This window comes from Parus major, chromosome 1 (assembly GCF_001522545.3).
Source record: "Parus major isolate Abel chromosome 1, Parus_major1.1, whole genome shotgun sequence".
NCBI classification, from domain to species: domain Eukaryota; kingdom Metazoa; phylum Chordata; class Aves; order Passeriformes; family Paridae; genus Parus; species Parus major.
The window spans coordinates 26,152,383-26,174,716 of record NC_031768.1 but is presented as its reverse complement, the minus strand read 5'-3'; the positions used below and the strand labels follow the sequence as shown (position 1 = coordinate 26,174,716).

At 36.7% G+C, this 22,334-nt stretch overlaps 1 protein-coding gene across 1 annotated transcript; it reads right to left on the bottom strand.

Moving 5' to 3' along the window:
* Positions 1 to 1,722: 1,722 nt before the first annotated feature.
* Positions 1,723 to 22,205, bottom strand: CDC16 (cell division cycle 16). The gene is made up of 18 exons (XM_015627826.3): positions 22,102 to 22,205; positions 19,141 to 19,195; positions 18,154 to 18,251; positions 17,628 to 17,666; positions 16,680 to 16,820; positions 15,140 to 15,299; positions 14,418 to 14,512; positions 13,667 to 13,800; positions 12,554 to 12,633; positions 10,925 to 10,974; positions 10,173 to 10,246; positions 8,141 to 8,266; positions 7,236 to 7,388; positions 6,560 to 6,623; positions 6,071 to 6,132; positions 3,857 to 3,992; positions 3,204 to 3,294; positions 1,723 to 2,114 (listed from the first exon to the last, which is right to left on the bottom strand). The coding sequence occupies exons 1-18, from the start codon at positions 22,147 to 22,149 to the stop codon at positions 1,849 to 1,851; spliced, it is 1,872 nt and encodes a 623-aa protein (XP_015483312.1). The 5' UTR covers positions 22,150 to 22,205; the 3' UTR covers positions 1,723 to 1,848.
* Positions 22,206 to 22,334: the final 129 nt, after the last annotated feature.

Below are 22,334 nucleotides of genomic sequence, written 5' to 3'. Positions count from 1 at the left end.
AGCTGCCTAAAAGGCTTGGAGCCAAGCCAAGCCATATTAAGAATTCCTCTGACACCCAAAAGAGTCCTTCACAATCTAGGACACTTTGCAAACATTTCTTTCTAGGAAATTTTTAATACCAATAAACGAAGGTTAGCAATAGCCAGCCAAAAAACCTCCAACAGATACCTGCCAAGGCACAGTGTCACGATAGGCTGCCATTACAGCAGTGCCCATTCTTGCTATTCCATCTGTTTCCTCCCACTCCAACCATTTTGCCCCACTGATGACAAGTAACACACCAGTGGCTTGCTCTCCTTGAACCTGAGAATTGATCAGATCTAGAAACTATTTTAAAATGCTGTTCCAGTTCCTTGCTTTTGTTTACAATGTAACCACATAAGGATTTGTAATACCATGGCTGAGAAGGTAGAACAGTAGATTCCTACAGGCAGGAATAAGAAACCAGCGTTGCCATCACAGCCGACACAGCATCAGATTGTAACTGGGGAGTGCAGGAAGAAAGATGAACTTTTATCAATATTTAAAACCATTTTGCCAATGAAAAAAAATTAGTAACAGAGGAAAACAATGCAAGATTTATATCCATCTGACAGTAGTCAAAAGGCCTGATTCTCTAGAAGACTGTTTTGCCACCTTCCATTTAGAAACTGCCATGATGTCTTACTAGAAAACTAGATTTACATATGCTGGATTAAAAATTAATGATATAAAGAAGAAGGAGCTTGGTTACTTGAGAATCTTTGAGAATCTATTTGCAATATCCTGTGTGCAGCAACAAGGCTTTGCTGTCATATTATCCATGAGATAGTCTTGGTTACAATCATTCCAGATACATAAGCACAGATGTAAAAATAACTATCAAAAGATCCTTTAAAGGAAGAGACTTGCCTAATAGAGTAGCTGTTGAGACACTCATTATAGATTCTTCCAGAGTGCCCAGGAAAAATCCCCAGTTTACTTCAAAGAAGTCACCTGCACCACACCCCAGTTACCAGTTTCCAAAAGAAAAGAAAGCCCTTTGTATGAACCGTTTTTGCCAGCCACGCTGAAGAACAGAGACCTGACTCTCTGCCCAGGAGATGCATATGCTTCCTAAATGATTAATTTTTCCAACACTCTGCTTGGATACTTTTTCACTTAAGACTCATGGCTCATACTATGTTTTTCAGGAGAATGTGTAACTGGGCGAATTGTTTTAGGACTAGGAAGTAAAACATTTTTATTCCCCTTATTTTTTCATGTTTAAAAATATATGGGATTGTTCTTTAATTCTGCACTCAACGCAAAATCCAATCCATATTTTCTAACATATGGAAGGGAAATTTAGGCATCTCCAGTTCCCTTTGTGGAGCCACAGCACAATTCCCGTTGTCACTGTGACAGAACCAGACTTCACTACTGTGCTGGTCCTCACAAGAAAGCAATAGGATCACCTGGACCCAACAGATTTCCACAGTGAGAGTGTGTGCAATTGCTGATAAAATACAGACTCCTCCCCAAGCTTTTCCTCTCTTGATACTCTTGAATTCCAAAGTGCAGTTGTGTCTAAAACTTGAATTGATGTTCAGTAATGCACAGACATGTGCAAAATACTCTGGATTCAAGCTATGGATATGGCCTGCATCAATGCAATAACGTCTTCTTGATTCAGATGGGGATTCATGAGAGTGCTATCAGGAAAGGAATATTTATAAAGTAGGAACTACAAAACTCCCGGTGTTAAGTACATAGTAGTTTGAATTCATATAAAAAATAGCAAATTCATGAAAGTACAACACCATAACAAAAATGCTAAAACAAACATACTACACTTAGACAAAATGAGCTCTCTACCAGTATTTATGGTCACGTACTGTGGTCTGACATTGATGTTTCTAACATCATATCACTTTCATTCATTTCAATCTCAAATGTTTCTTCCAATGGGCGACTGGTATCTGTACTTTTCCTTTGATTTGATGTCTCTAATGTTACTATGCCACTTTCATCCAGAGTTTGTCTTTCTATGTCGAATTCTCTGAAATCCCAGGGAGGTGAAATTATGTTCTTTAAAGTCTTCACTGTGTGTACATCGAAGTCATAACATCTTAATTTGTCTTTGATCTCTGTTCCTAGGAAAACAGACAAACAATTCATTCATTTCAAATTAATACTCTCTAAACTGTAATCTCAAAGAAACTATCATTCAGCAACTACTAACTAATTCTCTGCTTTCAGACCATCAAGGAGCTGCTGCTGCTTAATGACTGAAGCTAAATAAGTTCTGAAAAAATCCAGCAGCCTCCTTTCTCAAAAAAGCACAATACAAGAAGCACAATTCAAACTCAAAAAGTCTGTTTTGAGAAGTAATTGCCAATTCCCTTCCCAATTCTCCAAGGGGCTTTTTTTCTTGTTTAAGTTACACACAGCTTGGTTTGCATTAATGCATATCACATGGCTGCACAGTTCTTCCAGATGTGTTAAATGACTACATATGGAGCAAGACAATATTGAGAAGAAACATCTGTTTCAATTGTGTGAAAAATCTGCAGGAAAAGCTCTAGAGCACATGGATGAATTTTACTTTTAATGCTTCAGCCTTCTTAACATCTTTGACAGGACATCAACTGTGTTCATTACAGATAAATCATTAAGTTCAATGAAGCATAAATTTATAAAAAAATATATTTTTTTTCAGAGAAAAAACTTTTATAGAAAATTTAAACCTACGGCAATATAATGTATTACTGTTACGAAGCACCTTTTTTACCATATATAAAGGTGTATTTTTGGAGTCAGAAGAACCTATCCTGTCTCCACAGAGACAACTTCTGACAAGGTGAAAATACCTTACTCTACACCAGCATTAGCATTAGCTCTGATTTCCTAACTCCATACCCCTGTTTATTTTTTTCCCCATTCCCTTTGCAATCTAAGATGCCACAAACCAGTATTTTCTATAAAATAAACCATTTATACCTTTAATGAGAAAGCGTTTCCTTTCTTTATGCTGATGAGAGTTTACTGTCATGATGCTCACAAAAACCAGTGGTCATCTGCAATTGCTGCTGAGTTCTTACTCAGACATTAAAAAAACCAAACAAAAACATCCTCTGCTTTGTGAGTTAATTAGGTAGTGGTAGGCAGTCCTTTTTGACATAAGAGTAACACTCCTCTCAAAGGACTCAATGACTTAAGATACACATAAGTTAGATATTTACCAATATAGGCTTCAGAATCACCGATGTACATTTCGATGCAGTGTCCAAGCATTGTGACCGAAAATGTGTCATCCCGTCTGAGACCAAGGGCCTATTAAAAAAAAAAAAACAAACAAAAAAACCAGTAGAAAATATTTAGCAGCAAATAAAAACATTTACATCTTAAGTCTGCAATGGTTCAGTTTATTGGTTTGTTGTTCCACAATATTATCTGAGCATAGTCTTCACTGCAAAACATTGCACAACCAAAATAACACCATCATATGAACTGGCTGAAGTAGTAAGCAAGGAAAGTATGAAAACAAAACCAGAAAAGAACGTATATACAGACAGGAAATAATTTACATATCATGAGATATAACATATGCTGCTGTTTACTTACTGTAAAATGTCTAGGTTGGAAGTAGTTAAAATTATTTCAGGTGCATGAGAAGCTTATGTACATAAAATGTAAATTGCAATTCAAAGTTTGCCAAAGAGGCCATTTTTTACCTAATCAATGAAGTATAGAAGATTTAAGAAAAAAAAAAAAAAGATTATAAAATAAGCACTTACTTGGAGGCTGGAAAAAAGGCTGCTCTAAACCCAAACCAGAGTGAAACAGTAAACAACAGAATCTATGACTAGCCCTTCAGCTGAAGCCAGTTACATACCGTGTGGAAATAGTCAATGGCGCTTTCAAAATTGCCCATGAGGCTGTGTATGTAGCCAATGGCAGAGTAAGTAGAAGCATTCTGAGGGATTAATACCAAAGCCTGGCGATGGTATTCCAGTGCTTCTTCATACTTCCTGTTAGGGTTAAGTGCAGGAGATCTATTAGTAAGTTTCACGGTGAAAGGTGTTTTTACAATACCCTGTGGGTATTTTCCTTAGCAAAGTGGAACACAATTGCACCAGAACTTTAAAATTATTGCTTCACACTCTGAACATAATAATAGAATTTACAAAAGACTCATGAATATCAACAATTTTCTTCTTCAGTATAATTGAGAAATCACTATTCTCCTTATGTAGCAAAACAGCCTAGCCTACAGCTAGGTCCCATTTAGAGATCTTAGCTATTTGATATGGTAAATTGCTTTAGATGTTTAATGCTGTTCATTGTAGCACAGGCTTTCTTTCTGTAGCTTTCATTTGTCTTCCTGAGGGAGAGAAGGAGCACTACAAGACTAAATCACACATGATTCAAACTGAGAAATGCTCTCTGGGTAGAAATCTCACAACCCTTAAGTGTTGTGTACACTGGTACCTTCATCATCTTATGACACACTCTATAAGAAAAGGAGATTTACACATATCCATGATATTTATCAAATACTAACCTGTCTTTAAAAATTACCTATTAATTACACTGATTATTGCATTTGTTATTTTATAAAATAAGGATTAAATGTACACTGCAACTTTACTCTGAGAAATTAAATTGTCACATTTGACATCCTAGTTCCACATTGTTAAAAATAAAGATAGATATCACATGTTCAGAAGAAATTTTAACATCCAAAGTGATAATGAAATTATGCAATGAGCCAGACATGAAGTTGTTAGAGGACATCAAGTAATTGAGGAAGAAAAATTATGCAATTATTTGATTGCTGCACAAACCTTTCACATGATTTCAATTTCATTTCCACTCACAGTATTTACACGTCCAATTGACTACTACTGTATTTGAATATGCTGCTTTCATTTCAACCACATAATATTAGTGAGTAGATATATATCCAGTAAATTCATAATAGCCCTATTATGTATTACAGACACTACTAAATTAGTTATTACAGAGTTTTTTAGAATGTCAAAGCTTATGTACAGCTGCCTAAATTCTCAGATTGATTTTCTTGGAAGATGGTTTACAAGTATGTAAAAATATTTTAGCTTTGATTTCTGAACCTGAGCAAATATTAGAAGTTGTACAAAGCAGTTAGTAACTTACTGTAGAAATTAAAAAAAAGACAAAAGTAATTATAAACAAAACAAGTATTTGAAAAAACCCTGCAATTATACTCATGAACAGATTTCAGAAGCATGCCTTTTGTTAGATCTTGGCACAAGGAGTAACTGTTATACATCCTTATTTCATAATGAAAATAAAGACTAATTGGAAATTCAAGCACAAAGCAATTACTAACAAAGCCAAAGCAGAAGTACAGCTTTCATCTACCATAATCACATTCTCATTAGCAGCTTTGAAACAAAAATTACAGTGTACACCAATTGAGCAATAAAAACCACTAAAAATATTTTTTAAAAAATGCATTGATTGAACAAAAGAAAGCACTGGCTAAAGTCAGATTAAGGTAATTAATGAGAAAACGTTTCTATGTTAAAATTGTTAAAGTTTGTATATGTACTTTGCACTTTTCCTATTCATGGAATGAAACATGAAACAAAATATTAAATAGTTTTCTTCTGAAAAACACAGATTAAGACACCCTTGCTGTGTTATAATGCCAGTGAATATTTCACTTCAGTAAAGAAAAGCAAGTGCTAATCCAAGCAATTAATTGGCACAAACCCACCTTTATGTTAATTAAATCAGTGCACATATTTCAGTATGTGAGGACTAGGACAGTGGAGAGTTAAAATTCACGCCCATACAAGCATCTAAAAGGCTACAACTAATTCCCTAATAAGAATCAATAGTTAAAGAAAGGCTTTTACATTAAGTACTTTAGCTTTTGTGTAATAAACGCAATATAAGGGATGATTAATGTAGCTATGTTCACGAGCTGATTTAGAGAACCTATTTCTTACAGGTTAAGTCTACACTGTTCTTATGTGGTACACAGTCTTGACATAAAGGAGAGAGAAAACACATTTGTGCAGCATTACAGAGAAATGGAGCTCCATTACTCTCTGCTTACTTGAGTTTTCTGCAGACATGTCCCAAGTTGTTCAATAAAGGCTCCCACTTATCAACTGTTACCTGCAAAATAATGCAACAATTCAAATAACTGCAGCTTCCTAGACTTTAAATTTTGTCTACTTTAAGAAAACAAAACCAACATACACATGAATAGAGAATTTTGTTTATGAACAAGAAAAATATCACAAGCATTTTAAACTCCTAACAAAACACACAAGCTCAAAACCTGTATTCAATAACTCATTTTTCTATTTTTTACATTCCCCAAAAATATTAAAACTTGATGCAAACCAAACAAAACTTGTTTTCTACTTAACTAGAAAAAGTCAAGTCTCAGCCTAGGAGCACTGAAGACACAGCTTTCAAATATAATTTATACTGTATTACTTTTATCTTAAAATAAGCACAACATGTTTTGTCACAAGCTATTACAGAATTTGCAGGAATTTTACAGATTTATGACCTTGCATGTTATTAGAATAAATACCTCATTTCCAATAGCTTTGATTTTTTCCAGTGCATCAAGGAACCACTTTTCTGCAGTTTTCCAGCTAAGGATTGAAGGGGTGGGGAGGGAAAAAAGTAAATTAATGAAGAGTTTTCATTAGCAGTAGGAGAAAACTGTATTCAAAAAAGACTTCTATGACATTATTTCATTATATGAGTGAAATTAAATATAAAACCTAAAAATTTACACTTGGCTATATTTTGCATTGTGGTCCTAAGAGCTACCAAGACAAAACTAAAAAAAAAATAAAAATAAATCAGAATCAAACTAAAAATATTGACTAAACACTTCTTGTATAGGTTAGTTTTTTTCCCTAGAATATATTTGGAACTCCTAAGCTGACAAAATGTTTGCTGTACAAAATTTTATACTATGTGCGCAAATAGATGCCTTTTCATGCATTCAACTACACAATGACAGGCACATGGAAGATAGCATCAATCTCTGGATGTTCCTCAAGCATTAAATTCTGTTCTTGTTCAATCCTAAACAAGGAAGAACAATGTAGAAAGCAAGGATTTAAGGTGAACACCATTTAAACTATAACCAAAAGACACTATAGTCCAATATAAGTACTTTAGGGGAGATACTGGCACATTACAATTCAGAGTAATCCACATTTAAGATAGCATTTGATTGTATTTTGCAAGCTTACTCTCCATTTTGAAATGCTACCACTCCAACTTCATGCATAACAAAAGGATCTTCAGGTGCAATGCTTAAAGCTTGGCTGAAAAACCGTTCAGCCAACTTGGAATTGTTGGTCAAACCATATTCCAGTCCAATATAGAGCATCGGCAAATGACACCTAAAAACCGCAAAACAAAGTGCACATTTGTTTCTGTGTAGTTGTCAAGAATGGAGTCACAAACTATAAAGACATGCCAACTCTTTGCATATGTTTATGTACATCCAAGTAAAAGCTGATTTGAATGGACTACTAATCTAAGGGGAAGTTTAAAAGACTTTCCATCTCTGTTTAACAAGAGACTGAACTCCAAAATGTAATTGTAACTTGCTCTGCAATCACATATATTTTCTCAGCACTCAAGTTTAGTTCTGATGATTTTTCCCTTAATTTCATTCATACATTTAATTTACAAATAGAATATAGAAGAAGTAATCAATAAAAGAATTACATTTACCAGTAACCACAATCAAATACAATGGTTTTATATGCAATATAACACAATTAGTTCACGACTCATTTTACAATCCCCTCCCACAGCATGAAAGAGCTGTTCGAGCTATTACTATACAGCAGTAGATGAGCTAGTATGACAGCCATGATTCACAAATTTCAGAAGATGTTCAGGTAGAATTTTGATTACCTTTATATAAAACTTGTCTTTAGAACTTATAAAATCAGAATAATAATCACAAAAAATGCAGTTAAATGCAGACAGTTAAATTATTCGGGGTTTTTTTTCTCCCTTGTTCTCTACCAGGTAATTGTTGCAAATGCATTGCTACTGCTTAAAGGGATGTAAGTCAATATTCTACACTTCCTTTGAATTTTGGATTCCTTTGAATCTCTCTGAATATGATGTTTGTACACACCCTTTCATGAGCTGTGCAGCTGTGAAGTACGCAGCCATTGCTTGGTCATGCTCACTCTCCACTGCGAATGAATGTCCATATGCTATCCATGCAGGGCCATAGGTTCGCTCCAGTGTAGTAGCTTTGCTAAAAACAAGGGCAAGTTACAAGCAAACACGTTTGAAATTAAATTTCATCTGCTTCAGATGACTAGTTAGATAGCAATGCTATGCCACATGGTTAGGTATCTATTAAGATAATTGTCTGTAACGACCACTGGAAAACAAAGTTAATTTTAAAACTTCACACTATTTAGCACTTAGAAGCATCACACATTCTTGTGAATTGGTTTTATTATTTCTGCTACTGTTAACAGACTGGAGGAATTATTTTACATTACTGAGCATAATTATTTAGTAGGTGAATTGAGTAAAATATCGAAAACATTAGTAGTGACTCAAAACTCATTGCAAAATCCTAGCTATACATTTTAAAATAAATATATTCTATCAAATCCAAGCTTAAGAAGTGGGATATGAAAATACCAAATGAACACTTAGGTTGAAATTTTGCCATCTAATTGCACTAGCCTTGAAGAAGATGAACATTTGTCACTTCATAGGCCGTGCATCACAGAAGTATACAAAATATCACTCAAGTCTTGAGCTGAGAACTGCAACCTGATCATCAAGTCATCGAGACTTTACAGAAAGGAGGACTTGACAGGAACATTAGGAAGCTATGTAGATTATTCTCTGAATCTGAAGGCAAGGCTTTCATAACTAAACAGCTCATAACAAGTGTGCCCAGTCTTTTCTTAAAAGCTTCTGACATGGAGATAATACATGTTCCATAAGTATTCTAGCATACTGCTTAACTATCCTTAAAAACTTATTTTTTTTCTAACATAAAATCTAAATTTTATCTGTCACAGTTAAACTCATTATTTCTCATCACAGATCATAGAGAACAGTTTGTTCTCTGTCTTCTGAGACAAAACTTTACATATTCAAACATTTCTATCTTGCTACCTGTGACAGCAGTGAAAGGTACGTGGGTATTTGACTGTGTTTTCAAGTTTCTTTTTTGGATACCACTGTGTAGCCCATAGTAGTCCCTAGCCTTGTTAGCTTTATACTATCATTCTTCTCCAAGAAATTTAAGTATCTTGTTACTATTTCACTTTTAGCTAACATCTTTTCCATTTTGCCAGAACTACTATGAATTTTGGTTGTTTTTTGGTTTGTTTTTCTCTTCAACGTATCTACAGATCCTTTCTTGCTGTCTAGAGATGCTTGTACACTTCAAGACGGTTTTCAATTCAGCACCAAACCAAATATATCATTTAGGACAGCTAGTTGAAGAAATTCCCCATGCTGCTTATAATGAATGTTAATATTTTACTCATAATAACCAGGCATTTGAAAAATCTAAATGACTAACCCATCTTTACATATATTGCCTGTAAAGGTCTCAGGAAAAATTAGTTTTACAGGTTGATTTATGCCATCTCAGTTTAAGCTTACAGCACCAGAACAAATGTCCTACTTCACAAAGGTCCCTGTGCTGATATTCACTACACATACAGAAGACCTACAGGAAACAGCATTAAACAAACCCGAAAAGCCTACCACTGCTTGTGCACAGAAAGAACTTGACAGCCACATGTCAGAATTTTCCATATAATTCTTCCCTTTCAGATATGAAACCTGAACCTGGGAGAATGCCTAAGTGTCCCTCAGCTGAGAACTGAGGCCTGATCACCTACAGCTGTAGTTAGCTCAGCAGCATGAGTGACTGCAGGACTACGCCTGCCCAGAACAGGAAAGGGGACTGCCTAGAGAGATACAACATAAGTCTTCTTCATTTTTAAAGTATCTCTATGGACCAGGTCTAAATTGCTATTAAAAAAAAAAAAGGGTGGCAACAAATGTACTTAAGTAGTTACCAGTTTGTTGAGGCTTCTTTATGAGCTTACAAACAATCATGAACATTAAATGTTTACTTAGCAAGTGAGCAACAGATTCACTAAGGAAAACAGAAAAAAAATTACCTGAGATATCTTCTAGCATGTTCATTTTTGTGGCCAACCATGAGATAATAGCATCCTACTGCAAACCATGACACCTACACATTAAAGTCAAAATAGAATATTATTAGATGCATCACACTCATTTTAGTGAAGCACCAAAAGAGAGGGAGACATAATAATTACAGAAGTTAGGAACAGTTTCACTGAAATCACAGTCAGCTCTTCAAATTATTTGGTGCTACAGACAAGCTAGAGCTGCTGGCATGTCCCTTTCTAACTGGGGCTTACTCAGCCTCATGAAGAGGTAAGTGGAAAGCTTATTGCTGTCCTAAATTATTTAAAGGTAGGGAATACAAGGCAGAGCCAGATTCTTTTCAGTGGTGCAGTGACAGCACAGGAAGCAATGGGTACAAGGTGCAACGCAGAAAATTAAGATCAACTCAAAGAAAAACAATTTTTACTGTGAAGGTGATCAAACACTGGACAAGGTTGCTCAGGGACATGTAGACATTTATTACTGTAGCATTTGTTTTAAATTATTAATCAAAGTAAATAACTTGCACTGAATACCTTTTACAGGTACTTAGTTTTATAAAAAGAACTTTGGCATAAGGAAATTACAATGCAGAGAAAATAAAAAGAGCAAACTATTTCTACAAGCTTCATCCAGAAACAGATTTTAAATTCTGTAGCTCAAACTAATACATTACAACTTTTATGTGCTTTCACCTAAAAAAGAAACTACTTGACAACAAAAACTTAGAACAACTTACAGGATTATTTGGGTACAAATCCACCAGTTTGTGAGAAAGATAGAAAAGCTCTACATAGTGGGAAGATACAAGAAAAGAAAATTAAAACATGCTAAAACATTTAGATGTTTCAAGTCTTTTAGCTTTCCATAAAAAATATACAGAACATCTAAGATTATTAATCCATAAATAAAAAAAAAAAGTTTTCTTTTAATGGTAATGCTTCAAGCTGCCTCAAAATAGATTGTTTTGCAATTAGCTAAAGAAAACCCAACCAAAACAACCCATAAGTCTTCACAGAACACAAATAAGCAGCTCTACTTCCCACCCTTTAAGAATTCTGCAACAACTTAGGTCATTAACATAGATTAAAATAAATGCCAGTAGTATTACACTTGAATGTACCTTGTCAAGGTAAAACACTATTCAACTTCCTACATCTAAAAGGTATAACATACTGGCTAGATCCATTTCAAAGTAGAGTCCTGTGCATTAATATGCTGAAAATAGGACAAAAGCAAATAAATTATTATATTATTTGGAATAATTCCAAGTGATTACTTCTTTAGTAAAAATAATAATTCTAGTTACTGGAATAACTTACTACAGATTTTCTAATAATAGCAGCAGTAACGAGCTACAGGATAAGCATTCTATTGCCCATGCAATTTCAAAGGAAATAGCATTATGGCACATAAAGTTTCTATTTCTTCAGACCACAGTGCTCTTCAACCAAAGAGATTTTCCTGGAGCACTTTTGTATCAACTCTCAGCTCCAGAAAAAAATCATACAACTGGTTTACAAAATATTAACTTATGTACATAATGCTTGTCAAGGCAGCTTCAGAAGAAGAATCAGAGTACTGGCCCCATTTTCAGATGTACTTAGCTGTAAAATAACTAGGAGGTACCATCACTAATCACCAACAAGTGCCAATACACCTAATGATCTATTTGCATACATACAATGCACCATTCCCAAGAGACTGCACAGCATATGAGCTCCTTGTTCTATTTTCCAATTGATTTTAACGACATTCAAGCTGTTCACTTGATTTATATACAGTTTGGAATGAGAAAATCCCACCCCAGCTGCAAGTAAGCTATTCCTGAAATTCCAATGAAGGTGTTGCATGATTATTAATTTGCTGGAACTGACCAGAGGCCTCCACAACAGCAAAGGCAAGAAGAGTCTAGAATTTTTTCTATCACAGAATAAACATGTCTACCTAAGCATACCCAACTGCTGAACAGTTCTGTCTAGTTTAATTTATTATGTTTTATTGTTGACCAGAAAAAGTAAGCCAGATACTGTACAAAGATCACCCGGAAACAGAAATCACAATGACAGGGATGAGGCAGTGTAGCTCATGGGCTCCTGGCTACACAATCCAGTGGTTAAAAGATATCAACACTAATGACCATGAACTCTTTGCACATCTACTTTCCCCTAACCCTCAATCTAGCTGTCAGCTCTGAAATTCCCTTCTTTACCAGTTACCACTGTTTTCTTGAAGTGGCAGGTAGGAGGAAAAATATATGTAATTTTTCAAATGGTATATAAGGGGTTTTCCTGGCATCTTTAATTCTTTATTAAAATTGGGGCTTTACAGCCTTCTGTTGTGTTGTATAAAACGCTGTGTTCCTTACCATTTGCTTTGTTAAGCTCCACAAGTGTCCCTATATGTACAGGTAAACAATTTGCATGGAAGGGATCTTTTTCCATCACTCTAAAAAAAAAAATTAAAAAAACTGTAATGCACATTTCAAAAACTTTAATGTGTTAAAAGAAAACTGCTTGTATAGCATGTGATGTTTGAGTAAATTACCACTTTAGGCATTAGAAAACTATTTGCGACTTAAAGACAACTATTAACAGCATTATAAAGGCTCTCTTCAGACCAGAAATATAACAGTTAATTTAGCTTAACAAAAGGGAATAACAAAATTCTTTCAAGCTGAATATACAATTAGAAAATCATAATAAAATGCTCTTTTGTTTTGCAGGTCACTTAATATTTAACCAGCAGACAGAAAACAAAAACATTTCTGTTCATTTCCATACAATTGACAGTAACTTTCAAACAATACTCCTCAGTTTCCTGAGGTTAACAACAGGCAGTATGCCTTCAGAGTCACATTTAGCTCAGCTGTAAAATTTTGTTTCCTGTGGCATTCAAAAACACATCCATGAGTCCAGACCTACAGCAGCTGAGAAGCAAACCATAGTAGTGTTCTGACCCCTCTGAGCAGAGCAGCAGTGCATGTCTGGAGTGTGTAACAACCCATACACGATACTTGGCGATCAAAATTAGAAATAACATGCTTTCAAACTAGCTTTTAAATTAATAATATCTTTTGATCATTATCAATAAGATTGTAACTGTTGTAATTGGCCAGAGAAACCAAACTTCCTAACTAACCAACTGATTCAAACCAGTTCATTCTGAAGGCCAAACAAGAAGTACGTAGAAAGCACATGAAATTGAAGGTACCAGAATAAGGAAGATAAGGATGGATGAAGGGAAGTTCAGCACAGTGTTGACTGAGTTTTACCTTGGATACTTCTGATATGTATTACAAAAATACCATGTCTTGCCAGACACAAACTACACATTTTAACACATGACGTGTATATTACAATACACATCGAATTGTTATGTATGCTTACCCATTGAACAATAATATTTGCTGTAAGTCCAGGCATAATTATTACACTTCACCATAGGAGAAAAAAATCTGAAAGTTGCTTTGTACACTTACACTGAAGTAAGCTTGTAACACATTTTGAAGTCACAGTTGTAATAATGCCTTTCAGCTAAAGATACTACCACATCCAGGTTTTCCTGAAGACCATCTACTGATTCAGGAATCAGTGTTTCACTGGGTTTATTATACTGCAAGACAAAAGAAACAACATTTGAAACAAAAACTAAACTAAAATCAGATGGTATAAGTATTAATATTTTTAGTCCTAAAAGATTATTTAAGAAGCTTTAAAGTTCTTAAAATTTTTATTTTTAAACTGGAAGTCCATAAAACCTGTATTTGGTAAAATGCTTCTTTAAAATGTATTTAAAAGCTCATTTGGAACACGAAAGATGCTCTCCATGGTCAATATGTTTTGTGTAGGCTGCAGAAATTAAAACTGAACAATATATATTTTTTTGGCTCCTTATCACTTTATCTTTGGATAAGAATAGTCTGGAATGATGTTGTTATAGCCTAATATTTTCAGGTAAATGATGTTCTGTCTACATTATTAACACTTTTTTTCCCCACCTAGAAGTTTCTCAATAAATACATTTTCAAAAACATAAATCAGAATTTCAAGTTGTCACCATAGCAGAAAACAACCCTGTTACATTACTGCATAAAGTGAGATGTACTGCATAAAAAATTTTGAAAATTACATAGTCCATATTTATTTCATTGTTCAGAATAAATAGGATCCAAGAAAATGTACACACAAAGTCAAGACTTCCAATCAATTCTCCAGATTTTTGGGACTTACCTTTTTCAATTTATTCTCAAATAAAAAGTGAAGCAATTCCTGTTCTTCTTCCGTACACTGTCTATTAAGAGGAAGAGATTCAAGGAGTTCTTTTTCTATATGAATTAAAAGACATTGAAGTGGTCATATTACAGAAGAAACACCAAGATCCAACTTTTCAAGAACTTAGAAATATAAAGGATTTTATGATGGTCATCCCAACCGCAAGGACTGTAAAAGCACAGATACACTGAAATAGATAATACTACTGATATTGGAAATTAAGGATTGATTAGTTATTCCTTCTAGACTTTAAAATAAAATGTAATAAGGATGAAATTTTTTTTTTATTTACTCCACACGTCAAATGTTATCACTTAGAATGCTCTATTAACTAACATCTAAGCAAACCCCAGGAGGGTTTCATTGGCTCAAAGCCTGTGAAATTGAGAATACAGGACAAAACTTCGTTTGGGCTGGGCAGAGCAGACGAGCTTCAGGAGCTAACAAGCAGGACAGTTGTCTTACCATGTTTCTTTCAACTCTTAGCACTGCAGGACTGAAAAATAAAAGTTCAAATGCAAATTTGTGCAAATCATAATAGTCACTCATTTCATACATCTTCTATTCTTATCATTTTGAAGTCTGCTACTTTTTGTATTGCCTTAATTTTTATCTAGGAAAACACATCATGAGAAAGCAGGTAATTTTTACTTGTATTTGAGAAATACTTCTCTCCAGACCTTCTTGTGCTGTCAGCATATGGTGTGATGTTAAAAGATCGAATGCTTCAAAGCAGTAAACATCAAGCTTCAAGGCCTCTTTGTAGCTGTAAGTTGCCAGTGTTCTATTATCCAAAGCATCATAGATCTTCCCTCGTAAAAGGCATATAGAGCTCTTGATCTGGTGGAAAAGCAGGACTGGAGGTCAAAGATTGAATCAGTGTTTGCAATTTAGTTTTGAGCACAAATCAAATATGCTCTCTGGAAAGTAAAAAGTATTTCATGTATGATAGAACCTGATTTTCTAGTGCTGTCTTTAAATAAAAAGTTGTCTCTACTATCTCAAAATAAAATCCAAAGAATGCTCTGTCAGGTTGCCTACTGCCAAACAAACAGATGCTCAAAATCAAAACAGGAGGACAGAGTTCATCTTTCCTAATGCTGGCATCCAGCTCTCTGAAACTGAGTTGTAACTTAATTATAGTAAATTCCCTTCATATCCAAAGGCATATCCTTCATGCCTTCCAAAGGCAATACACTTCTTTGCTGACCATTAAGCCACATATTTCATGCAGAACAAGGATGACCACAGTAGAGATAAAAAAAGGCCAAATCAATGGACTCAATTGTGTGGAACAGAAAAATATATCTTTGTTTTCCATCCAAAACAGAGATATTCCAGAAAAGAAAACAGTGAAAACCCATAATTACCAGTTGTTCTACAATGTTTATTAACTAACATGTTTTCCAAATTCCCTTGATAGGTATTCAGTTCAGTCAGAAGGCCACAAAAGTGTCAGCAAAAGAGAAAGTTAACACATTACCCAACTCTATCATCAGACATAACAGTCCTTTAATCCCATTATACCAGCTTTCAAAATCAGTTCATATCAGCAGTGTAAACCATTTTGCTACTTCAGTCTTAAAGGGAAAATGCTGTCTGTCAATCACCTACACTGTAATTTCAGCTAATAAATTTTAATTTGTACCTTTGAAACTAACAGCTCTTCACAGGCCCTTCAGCATACACATTGTACCAATCTCTTTAAACTGTGTGTCTACACAGAAATCTTTCATTGAGCTTCACAACTTTCACCTTCACCTCACATAGTTTTCACAAATGTGATCAAAGAATATCCCACTGAGAAGAACACTTGAGTGATTATGAAGTATTTAATTAAAAATAACTGGAGAAGGAGAAAAATTTGCTTTGTTATCCCAGAACCTGCAGCCAAATTGAAAGCAATGTTAGAATATATTATCAAGAAAGAGCTAAAAGACTGTAAAAACCAATGCTAGATCATGAAGTTCCTGTAAAGTGTCTGCAAATAATTTATAAGAAGCTGTTGAAAAACACTGCTTATTTTTGCAAACGGAGTTATTTTCATACAGCTACCACAAAACATGTGAGTGAAAGAAAAACGATTCAGCATTTCTGAAAATTATGTTATCTGAAAAAGAAAGCTTTAATGCAGTTTCAGATTCATAGAGCTGTGAAATCACTTTCTGATTTCACAGGTTTTCTTCCTTCACAAATATTTCTTAAAATAATGTCACTTACTGAAGACTGTGACATCTCCCAGTCTGTGGCAGAATCTTTCAACCCACTTTCATCCTTCAAGTACTTTTCAAAAAGTCGTTTGTTGATTGGCTCCTCCATATCAAGAATATCCAAGGCCTGTTGATGCTCTTTTGCAGCATACTAACCAAACACGTGCATGTAAAAAACAAGGTTTTGAAAAATTTGTACATAAAGCATCAATAAACACAGCATCATGTTTCAAAGGCATAGGTTTTATCAGCTAGTATTTATCAGCAGGTTTTTCATGCATGCATTTTCTTATTTGGCTATTTGTTATTTTATATTCCAGTCATCTCTTTTACTGGACATCTATAATGATAAAATAATAAAAATATGCAAAAATGATAAACTAAAGTACATACAGAAAAATATATTATTCAGCATTATGCAGTCAGAGAGACAGGTATTGTTCTAAAAAGAGTTAACACAACTTTTAATAAAATACCATCATCTTATTCTATAAGCAGCACATTATTCTATTTCAAATTTTTGTATTTAATCTATCAATTGATTCAGTTGTGTTTCTGAAAGCACTGCACTTTACCTTTTATGTATGACACTTTATAAAGAAGTATAAAGCTGCTAACTGTAGTCATACAACCGTAGGTCACATCTCCTCTGCTCAGATTACAACCCGCCAAATAAAAGTGTAAACATTAAGATGTGAGACCAAAATGGTTCACATTCTTTGCCCACATAATATTAGGGGATTATTTCCTGGGAAAAAAGGTCAGTTGGATTTCTTCAGGTAAGTGCCACAATGGATACTCCAGTGACCCAACTGAAAGTTAAAGAATAAAATCAACTGTCAGAAAATTTAAACCTGAATACATCTATCCACACTGCCAATCAGGTACCTAATCTTCCCAAGATGTGTCTTTTATTTAGTTTTGTTTGTTTCCAGCAGGGGTTAAAATGTGTACTCACATGACATCTAGCTGCAAGGTAGCGACATGCCTCATACAACTGAAAGAGAAGTTTCACACACATCAGGTTATAAAGACAGAATGTGTTTGCTTACACTCCTGGAGTCCCTTTTGCTCTCTCCTTTTTCAGTTATATGGCTTCTTCACCCCTTTCACCACCGAAAGTCCTTCCTGACCAAGCCTGTAACACTTTCCCTTCTACTAAATTCTCAAAGGACACTTACTTGACTCTTGTCTTTACCACTCATTATTAGAGTGGAAGGAAAATTGAAACAACTACATCTGAAGTGACAATCCACCTTCCCATACCTGCTGCAGTTACATCCCTGGACCCCTTCTCTTTTCTGTGACCCTATCTGAGAACAATGGTTTAAACCTGACCAATTGAACACAAGGCCTTATAAACAAAATATAGCTTTCTTAATTACTTTTCATATAAGTCTGTGATGGTGGAGAAGTCACTGTGGTGAGCAGCAGAGAGTTAAAAGAGGGCTAACAGTGGCATGCCTTTGACTAAAATGACCTACCTTATCCAACTTCCGCGATCGAAGGGCATGTGCTGCCCTGTGATACTGAGCTGTTAGGTAAAGACACTGGGCCAACCAGTAGATATCCTGTGGCTCCTCTAAAGTGAAAGAACAAATTATTATCCACTGCTTTAAAATATAGCTTCAAACATTTTAATACACAATGTTCATTTTTGCTTCACTAGAGAAGTATCTTCCCCCTAGTCTAACATCCTACAGAGTTACAAAATTTTATTTATAAATATGTATAAAGTAATTACAGTATCTATCAGTGAGAGTAAAATTAAAAGATAATCAGATTTTAACTATAAAGACCTCAGATATTGCACGGGACAGTGAATACAAAGAATGTCATAACAGAGGTGTGTCATGAGAAGGAGACAAAAACGATACAGACTAAAAAAAAGCAGCAGTTCCAGGTTACTCTTGGACATAGGGCAGAAAAGAACAACCCATAAATGTCTCTCAATTAAAAGACCAGTGGGAACCTAACAACAGTGAAAGCACTAGACTTCCATAGCTTGGAGTTGCTATTTCAGAAGTGCAGCTTGGTACCCTCCTTCCTTACTGGTTTGGTTTGATCCCAACCAAATCCTTTGGGGGATCAAATCCCTGGAACAACTTTAAGAAGTGTAAGTGCTTGTGGCTATGGACAGCATCAACACCTTCCCAATGTAAACCCATGTTGTACTTGTCACCCAGGGCAGCCCTGAGTCCTCTGGGAAACCACCATGATCTCCTGGGTTTTTGTTTCTTAAGGAAGGCAAACCTTAAGGTTTGTACAAACATCAATTTTAACTCAAAGTTCAAAAGGTAAGGAAAATAAGCTCTGCTCTGTTTAAGAGAAGGGCATTCCAAAGATCACAAAAATGCACTTAAACCAAACTCAAAACATCAGCATTTGGCCAAACCGCACTAAAACCCCAGCAAAACAGAACAGTATCAGAAAGAAGTTCATAAAATACGATGTAAAAAGCAACCACTTACCATGAGAGAGTGAAGCTACTTTGTCAGCCCAAAACAGGGCACTTTGATACTGTTGCTGCAAAAGCATGATAGAAATAATTAGTATTCCTTTGGGGTTAGCTTTTCTGGACAATTTTGATATACCCTGTACATCAGTCAGATTTAGTATCTTGCATGTAGTCTTTAATGAATGGTAATTCATATTTCAGGTCTTTGTAACTTAAAAAATAGTTTAAAAGGGCCAATACTGTAACCTCCAAGGAATATCCTAAAGTAATTTGGACTTGTTCATTTATCTTCAATAAAATCCAGGTATGTTTGACCAAAAGTTATGTGCTGTGTAAGTATGGCAATAGGTGGTTAGTTGAATTGCCATCACTGAAAAAGTAGCAAGAATCCCCACCTCCAGATAAAAAAAAATACTACTTTTTAGAAGAAAGAGAATACAAAATATAAAAAAAGGGCACCAAAATTACTTCAGCTACCTTCAGCAGCACCATCTCTAATCAAGAAATGTTCATTCTCCAGTCAAGGTGCTTCAGCTTCACATAAATCCATAGTGCCTGCATGCATTTCCCCTTATTCTTGGATACACATTTTCACTCCTGAGACTCCAGTTTGGCAGGCGTGAAACAGGTAAGAGTGGTGGCAACCAGAGATCAGACAGAAGCAGAATTTGAAGGTACATCCCACTAACCCAGCTAAAGTTGCACCAGATTTGGGGTGCCAGACCAAATTTCATGGAACTGGCTGGGATTATCTCCTGAGAAGATCACCAGGCACTCTTGCTGTTCCTTTTTATCCCTCTCCACGCAAAGAAGTCTAATGTGATCCCCAGGATATGCTGGACACTTAACAGATACCCTGCCATAGCAAGGATTTGTAAGACTTTACAAGAGAGTGCAGCAAGAGGACAAGGGGGGATGGATTAAAACTGAGAAAGAGAGTAGGTTTAGATTAGATGTTAGGAGGAAGTTCTTTGCTGTGAGGGTGGTGAGGCACTGGCACAGGTTGCCTAGATAAACTGTGGATGTCCCATCCCTGGAAGTGTTCAAAGCCAGGTTAGATGAGGCTCTGAGCAGCCTGGTCCCTGCCCCTGGAAAGGGGTTGGAACTAGATGATCTTTATGGTCCCTTTCAACCCAAACCATTCTGATTCTCTGAAGACTAAGAAAGCCTTGATGGCATCTCTCCTCTCCTGCACCATTGCAGTTGTGGAGTTTGTTCAGAACCTTAGGGATTGTTTAATGCTTTTGGAGTACAGGTCTGGCAGTCTCCTCTGAAATGCACACACTGATGGTATCCCAGTCCTCATAAAGCACTACACTCCATGACCTAAGTGGTTTATTTTATCATATGTTCTGATATTTCCTATTTGATAGAGATTAATAATACCCAGCAAATTTGTCAAAATAATAGTTTGTTTTCAATCTGCACTCCCAAGGGGGAAAAAAAATCCACAAAAACACACAAACCAACCTCACACACATTGAATAGCTGTCTACAAGAAAAGACATTTAAAGTATTATCTCAACACCACAAAATAAAGGTATAATCCAGGCTTACAAGGCAATGCTCTGTTGAGCAGTTTTACAGCATTAAAGGATGACACATTATTACACAAAAAAGCAACTTCTTGTTCCTCCTGATGCCCCTTCTTCAGAAGTACACAGCTGTCTATACAGCTGTGTGGCAAAGCAGCTTGGTGAAACATTTCAACACAAATGTGAACAACAAACAACTAACGAAACCAATCAAACCCACCAAATTAGCTTAAGTCCCTAATCAGCCTTTCAGTCAGACTTGCTGGCCACACAGAGAAATGTCTTTGCTGAATTTAAGGGGTGTGCTTTTCTCCGCAGTGATGCCTGCACCAAGTCTGAACTGGAAGGAGAGCAGTTTTGTAGTTTGATGCTGCATTTAACCTAATTTATATATGCATTTTCCCTCTTGTGTATTTTTTTTGCTTTTTTTGCCCTGCAGCAACATAATTGCTGAATCCATCAGCAAATGAAAACAACCCTGCCCTTGTAAGAGCCGTCTGCGGCATTTCAAGAGCGTAATGGGCAGCTTAATCACCAGGTAGAGAATCATAGAATGGTCTGGGTCAGAAGAGACCTTAAAGATTGTCTAGTTCCAACCTGCCATGGGCAGCTACACCTTCCACCAGACCAGGCTGCTCAAAACCTCATCCAACCAGGCCCTGAACACTTCCAAGGAAGGGGCATCCACAGCTTCTCTGGGCATCCTGTTTCAAGTTCCATCCTCACCACCTTCAAAGAATTTCTTCCTGATATCTAATCTAAACCTAACTTCTCTAAGTTTGAATCCATTCCCCCTTGAAACAATCATTGAATCATTAAGGTTGGAAAAGACATCCAAGATAACGAAGTCCAACCTTTGCCAGAACCCACCATATTCACTAAACCATGTCACCTAGCGCCATGTCCACTTCCAAGAAGGGTGACTCCACCACTGCCCTGGGAAGTCAGTTCCAATGCCTAACCACCATTTCACCAAGAAGATTTTTTTTTTTTTCCTGATGTCCAACCTGAACCTGCCCTGGTGCAACAGAGGTCATTTCCCCCTGCCTCAGGTAAGTACGGCCCAGCTTGCACAACCCGAGAGGGCGGGATCCTGCAAATACGCCTTCGCTACACAGCAGCCCCACGGCGGCTCCCCTCCTTCTCCACACGAGGGAGAAACCAGGAAAACCCACCGGGAGGCCCCGGCTCCCTCTGGAGACCGCACAGGCGGCGCTTCCGGCCCGCCGCACCCCTCCCTGACCGCCGCTCCTTCCCCTTCCAGGGAAAACGGGACATAATTACAAAATCACGCCCTCTCCGCCGTTGCAGAGGCCGGCACCGCTTCCCGCCCCGCCCCGGCCTCCTTCTCTGCGGGAGCCACTCCGAGAGCGGCTTTTCCTCGGGGAAAACCCGGGGGGCTGCCGACCCTTCCTCAGCAGCCCCCGCTGGGCGCTCACCTGGTCGATGTAGTGGCGCACTCGCTTCCTGAGCCGCTCCAGGTTCATCCTCCCTCCCTCCCGCGCCGCCCTGGATGCCGGAGCCGCCGAGGGACCACGGGCCGCCCGCCGGTGCAGCGCCCAAACCCGCCCCCCGCCTTCTCTCCCTCCCTCCCGGAAACAGCGCCCCGAGCGCGGCGTTCCGGGAGCGCTTGGGCCGCCGGGGACACCCCCCTGCGCGGGCCCCCGCCCCC